Here is a 6,301-nt window from a genome sequence, read left to right on the forward strand (position 1 = left end):
TCTCTGCTCTTCTGCAGGCATGCGCAGACGAGACTTTCAACTTGATAGACATCTGCCTCAGCAAACAATAAAACATAATTTTAAGTTAAAGCCATTTTAAATGAGACTTTCTTTTACCTATAAAACCATTCACTTTACCACCAAGAACTTACAACAGATATACTTACACCAAGATGCACAACAGAAGATAAAAGTCAAGACATGCAAAATAATTTATTAATACAAAAAATATCCCTTTCTATTTAGAAATCATGTTTTACATTAATAGAGTTAAATTCTTGTAAGTATGAAAAGAAAAGTAAGTGAAAGTAGGGCACATCTGGTTTCACTCACGAAGTCACATGAAGGGCATTAAAAAGTTTTGGACATGTGTACAGTAAAGTTTGCACTGTCTGTATTGCACCGTGTAGTACAAGCTTTCTCTATAAATAAACTCTGAGATTTGTAGGCTGTTGGGTGTAGGTCTGACGTCAAGTTAAAAGAGAGCGGGGGCTGTGCAACCCCGGCCAACTTTCTGCAAGATCAACCCAGAAACAAGATCCGCCCTCTCAGCTGCCCTATTCATTCTCGGAGTCAACAGGAAAGAGCCAAAGAACCAGACAGGACGAGAAGAGAAAAGAGTAACGCCACAAGAAGATCAAAGAAAAAAAGTGCGCTTGTGTGCAAGAAGGGCACACAACTCCAAAGAAGACATGTCTAACAGTCTTCCCACACCCATCAAAATGGAAAATCAAAAACTGAGGGCTGAAATCAATCCTCGGGTGTCCAAGAGCTCCGCGCAGCGCCTAAGCAGAGACCTTACCTGTTCTATCTGCCTGGATCTCTTCAAATGCCCCGTCTCCTTACCCTGCGACCATACTTTCTGCGAGGCCTGCATTACCAGTTACTGGAGCGGTCCTCGGAGCAAAGGGACCGGGGGGTTTGGGTCCTGTCCTCAATGCAGGAAAGTCTTTCCCAGGCAGAGCTACCGTCCCAACCGCATTGTGGCCAATATCGTGGAGAGCTACTGCCAGGGGATAGAGGAGAGCGAGGGTCGGCTGGCCAGCGGACGGGTGACGGTCGAGACCGTGCCCCCTAACCCGCTCTGCGGCAGACATAGAGAAGAGCTGAAGCTTTTTTGCGAGGAAGACCAGGAGCTGGTGTGTCTGGTGTGCGGGATCTCTCAGGACCACAGATCTCACACGCTGGTGTGCGTGGAGGATGCAGAAAAGAGATATCGGGTAAGAGTAATCAAACATCGTAAGCAACTTCTCCAGCTTGGCAAGTGTTTGCATTCAAGGGAATTTGAGGGAAAGGATCACTGTTGTTGTGTTGAACAGGTTTCTCTTAGTAATGGTGCAAGTGCCCTTCAAGTTGAACTCAACACCGCTCTGGAGTGTGAAAGAGTGACTGAGAGTGAGGTGAAGAAACTGAAGGTAAGAGAACTGTCACAACGTGTCAGGCAGATGTTTCTTCATGTGTCATTAACACAATGATGCAACATAGCCTTCAGTAACTATTCACTTGCAAATATCATGAGATTAGGAGCATCAAAGTTTGATTTCACCCACATTGATCTTTGATGCATCCTGTTGCATGTTAAGCTTTAAGTTCACCTCCTCCGTATACTGTACTACCAATGTACACGTGTGCTGTTTTCGAGTGCAGGACCACACGGCAGATCTTAAGCAGCGAATTGAGGCGCAGTTTAGTGAACTCCATCAGTTCCTGTACCAGGAGGAGAAACTCTTGCAGGTGAAGCTGAAGACGGAGGAACGCAGAGAGCTGATCAGACTGGACGAGCACAAGGCCCTGCTCAGCGTGGAGATCTCCCGTCTGCGCAGGGCTATAGGCGACATCGAGGACAAACTCAGCGAGCAGGATCCTTACACGCTTCTCAGGGTGAGCAACCAGCCATGCGTAATGCACACAATAAGCACAATAAATACTTTGTGGGATGGTTTCCCGGACAGAGATTAGATTAAGCCAGGACTAGACTGAGTTTATTAAGGAAATATGCCTAACTAAAAACATTACTGCATTTTGAGGCAAAACAAAAAGATGTATTTTAAGATATGTCAGTGCAAGTTGTTTTCAGTTTACCTTTTTTTTTCTCAATAATCCCTGTCTGCCCCTGTATCGAAAGAATTGCATAAGCTCATCCTAAAAAGCTCTGACAGGGTTAACTGGTAACAAAAAGTCTGTTATCTCATGGGTCTACACAGGATGCAATCTAATGATCTCATCCGTGCAATAGGAAGATAATGCTGTTAGCGCAGCACGAGGGGATTTTCCAGAATCGAGGATAAAGTAGGGAGGTGTAGCTTAAGTTTCAAACACTGATCTCATCCGGAAAAACTTTCCAAACCGAGCCAACTTAATCAATCTGCCTTTTGTTTTGTGTTTGTTTTTCCTCGCAGAGTATAAAGAGCCTGCTGCAAAGGTGAGACAGGATCTGTTGCATTTGATATTTTTATTTCTTCATGGGTAAGCACTTCAGTGTTTTCATGTCTGGCTTTGTGTTGTTTCAAGCAGACAGCCACCGAAGTTTGAGAAGCCCCCGCTGACGCCGCCCAGTCTGTGCGAGGGACGGTTCGCCGGGCCCCTTCAATACAGAGTTTGGAAGTCTCTAAAGGGAAGCATCTATCCAGGTTAGGCCTTGACACAGATCTACTAAGTACTCGTTTGTATAGCTTGCACACATTTTCGATAGGGATGCACCGATATATCGGCGGATATAAGCAATTTTTTCCACAATCGGACAATTGTTTAAAAACAGCCAATAATCCGGGCAAATTATATCCTGGCAATCAAAAGGGGGCGGAAAAATGCATTTATTTACCAATTTTCAGTTATCTGCAAGTGATGCATGGTGACACACTGCCAAGATGGCTATGGCAGAGCTTCAAAAAAGCTCTTCACAAACCTATGGGTGACGTCACGGACACTACGTCCATATTTTTTTACAGTCTATGATCAGAACTCATACTGTGTTGTTATTTTGAAGTGGGTGACATTGGCAAAAACTATCGGTATCTATTGGTATCGGTAGGCGACGTCATTCTAAGGGCCTGTTTACACCATAGACTGTAAAAAAAGATGGACGACGCCCGTTCTCTCTCTTCCATTGATGAAAAGTGAAGCCGCCAGTGTCCCGATTCAGCGCTGACATCTTGGGTGTTGAGTCTGCGCAGTAGCAATTTCGGGACCAATCCTGTGCAGTAGTGAGCAGGAAGTAAAGCAGAGAAATTAAGGCCCCGCCCTCCCTCTCGCAGAATGCGCATATCACAGCTGTTAATCATGACGTGACACCACTGTTTTTATAGCATTAAATAACTAACTAAAAACAAACTTATTTTAAAAACAAACACTTGAATTTACATCAGTGTGATAAAACTACAGTGAATGACAGAAACCAGCTTTGGAAAAAAAGATAATTGAAGTGTAAATAAATTGTTTAGTTGGTCTCAAGTTCCACTGAATAACACAGGGAAGGCGGGGTTTATGACCTATACTGGGACCAGTCACTGGGGGGCGATCGAGACGTTTTGGCTTCACTTTTCAGGTCTTGTGCGGCATACTTGGTTTATCGCTCGATGGTGAAAACGTAAAAATATTTTATCGGATGTGCCTTTCGTTTTTACACGGTGACAGCATTTTTTGGGGCTTAAAAACGCAAAAAGTGAAACCACCCTTCAGAGTGGAAATTTTAAAAACGATCTACCCTCGCGTTCCCGTCTATAGGGTGAAAACGCAAAAGTCTGCTCACGGTGGCTCTTGTCGCGTACGTGTTTACGTCACAGTTCAGGAAAATAACAACATGTCGGATTATTTCCATACGTCGGACCTTAAAGTTGCCATAGCAGCTCTGATAAATATACAAGAGTCTTTCCAGCAGTTGTACGAAATATTCCCAGCTAGTATTTCTGATTAGAGAAGGCACATTCATTACCTCTATCAAATTGTTGATGTGCCAATTTGTCGGAGGCAAACCAGAGGGCTTTGGATGAGACCTGGGAAAACAAAAAAGAGGGTTGTACGCAGGCGCGCATTTGGTGGTGTTATGTGTCAGTGCTTCACATTGCCACCTAGCCACCTGGAGTGCATACTACATCGAATATCACACACTTTCGCATCATCATATGCACGCATGTTTCCTCCTCAAAAACACGGAATAAAAAGTGATAACGCAACGCCACTTTTGCGTTTTCTTTTCCGTGTAAACATAGCCTAAGAAATCGAATATCGGTAGGCATGGATATTTTGTATCTGTGCATCCCTAATTTTCAATTCAGAATATGTAATGCATTCATTAACTGTTCCCTCTTTTCCTTTTAGTTCCATCTGCCATAACCTTCAACTCCAAGACGGCCAATCCCTGGCTGAGTCTTACGTCCTCGCTTACCTGTGTGCGCTACCAGACCTTTAACAGCACTGTAGAGGACAACCCACAGCGCTTCAACGCCGCCCTGTCTCTGCTGGGCAGTCAGGGCTTCACGAAGGGTCGCCATTACTGGGAAGTGGAAGTGTACAGCAGCACGGTGTGGACGGTCGGAGTCGCTCGTGAATCCGTCTCGAGAAAGGGCGTCATCAACACGATGCCCGCCAACGGCTTCTGGACGCTCTCGCTGTCGTATGGAGTTCAGTATATGGCGGGAACTTCCCCTCCAACATTACTGTCCCTGGAGGAGCCGCTGGCGAGGATCGGAGTGTATCTGGACTTTAAGAGAGGCCTGGTGTCCTTTTATGATGCTGCGAGCATGACACACCTCTACACCTTTAAGGACACTTTCAATGAGACCCTCTACCCTTACTTTAACCTGGGATTCCTGGACAAGGTGCACGAGAATGAGCCGCTTAAAGTGTTTCTTCCTAAAATCTAAAATATTCATATTTTATTATAATCATATACTCTAGGCTGGACCTAGCTGTTCATGATACATGTATGTGAAGCCAAGCAATTCATTTGAAAGGGGTAATGTAATTTAATAAACCACACTGTTTTGTGGGTTGATTAGAGCAGTGGTTCTCAAACCTTTTGCCGTGCAACACCCACCCACCCTTGTAGGGTGCATCCCAAAAAAATTTATGACATAAAACAATCTCAAACTTGGGATTTAAATTAAACAAAACTTATTAAATTATACAATGTTGTGTTGTTTTAGTGTATTTTATAAAATGTAAAAAAATGGCCACCTGGCACCATCTCATGCCCCCTGTTTGAGAACCACTGGTTAGAGGCTCATGGAAAATGAAACCAAAACTACAAAATGGTTGAAACCATGGCCGTTTTTCATACTTAAAACTGCTCTAGGTATTTGGTAAAGCCAGGTATAAGTGGTCTCTACTATATAAAACCCCATACCTGCAAGCAAGTGGTTCCCAGCTAATGGGTATTGAAGTAGGAATATAGTTTGGCAAATTATTTGCAGAAAATCATTATGCAATTTGTTTACTGCATACCTTACATAAAGCTACTACATATAAGAAAAGAGTATTTAAGCTAAATAAACGGATGGAAAACTCTTAAATATATTTAAGTATGTTATGCACAGGTAAATAACACCAGAAAGCACCTGTATTTACATAATGATGGGCACTCTAATATCTTACAAACCTCACGATTTTTTATTTATTACAAACATGTAAAATGTCAAGAATGAATAAAAAAGACTAAAATGAGTTAGGCTTCATTATTCAGTGTTTATACTGTTTTATAAAGATAAAAACAATCATTCCCACCTTACGATAGTTGTAGTTACCAGCAGTGACCACATGGAGGTGCTGTTACTCTCCTGGTGGAAGCGCATTATCCACTTTGAATAAAAAACACAGTTCAGTTTTCTGGGAACAAAAAACGAGATTCCTAGAAATAAATACCGAGTTTCCTTGAAGCTAAGGAATAATTGAAAAGTTTTTACGTGAAAAATGTTTCTCACGAAGACATATTTACAAATCAAAAGAGACAAATTAACAAATGTACAAAAAGTCATCAAGGCAAGTATAAACCACACAGCACAATGAAGGATTTTATAATCTTATTGTTTTTCATCACGCAACTTAAGTGTTGGCATTAAAGATCCTGTAATAAAGTAATAAATATGGCAAGATATACTCACTGTGTGGCTACGGTAAAATCATCGTTTTGCGGTGGGTTGAATATAGAAATCCCACGAGTAACTTATATTATTAATATTTATAAATTTGGGCCTGATAAATGTCGATTTATAACGTGTGTTTCAGTCACGCTCAGTGGTCACGCTACTTGCAGGCTGCATACCTCATCAAGACTTTATTATTTCAAAATATTAACAACTATTAA

The 6,301-nt window shown here is 42.3% G+C and overlaps 1 protein-coding gene across 2 annotated transcripts; it reads left to right on the forward strand.

The window, feature by feature from the left end:
* The first annotated feature begins 257 nt into the window (after positions 1 to 257).
* Positions 258 to 5,661, forward strand: trim69 (tripartite motif containing 69). 2 transcript variants are annotated; one of them, XM_055207791.2, is made up of 6 exons: positions 258 to 1,220; positions 1,320 to 1,415; positions 1,648 to 1,881; positions 2,400 to 2,422; positions 2,512 to 2,630; positions 4,318 to 5,661. In XM_055207791.2, exons 1-6 carry the CDS (start codon positions 693 to 695, stop codon positions 4,860 to 4,862), a joined length of 1,545 nt encoding a protein of 514 aa, XP_055063766.1. In that variant the 5' UTR covers positions 258 to 692; the 3' UTR covers positions 4,863 to 5,661. The 2 variants fall into 2 exon arrangements, with proteins under 2 accessions (XP_055063766.1, XP_055063767.1); XM_055207792.2 differs by having other exon boundaries at positions 272 to 1,220; positions 2,515 to 2,630.
* The last annotated feature ends 640 nt before the right edge of the window (positions 5,662 to 6,301 follow it).

The sequence above is a fragment of the Misgurnus anguillicaudatus genome, chromosome 12 (genome assembly GCF_027580225.2).
Source record: "Misgurnus anguillicaudatus chromosome 12, ASM2758022v2, whole genome shotgun sequence".
NCBI classification, from domain to species: Eukaryota; Metazoa; Chordata; class Actinopteri; order Cypriniformes; family Cobitidae; genus Misgurnus; species Misgurnus anguillicaudatus.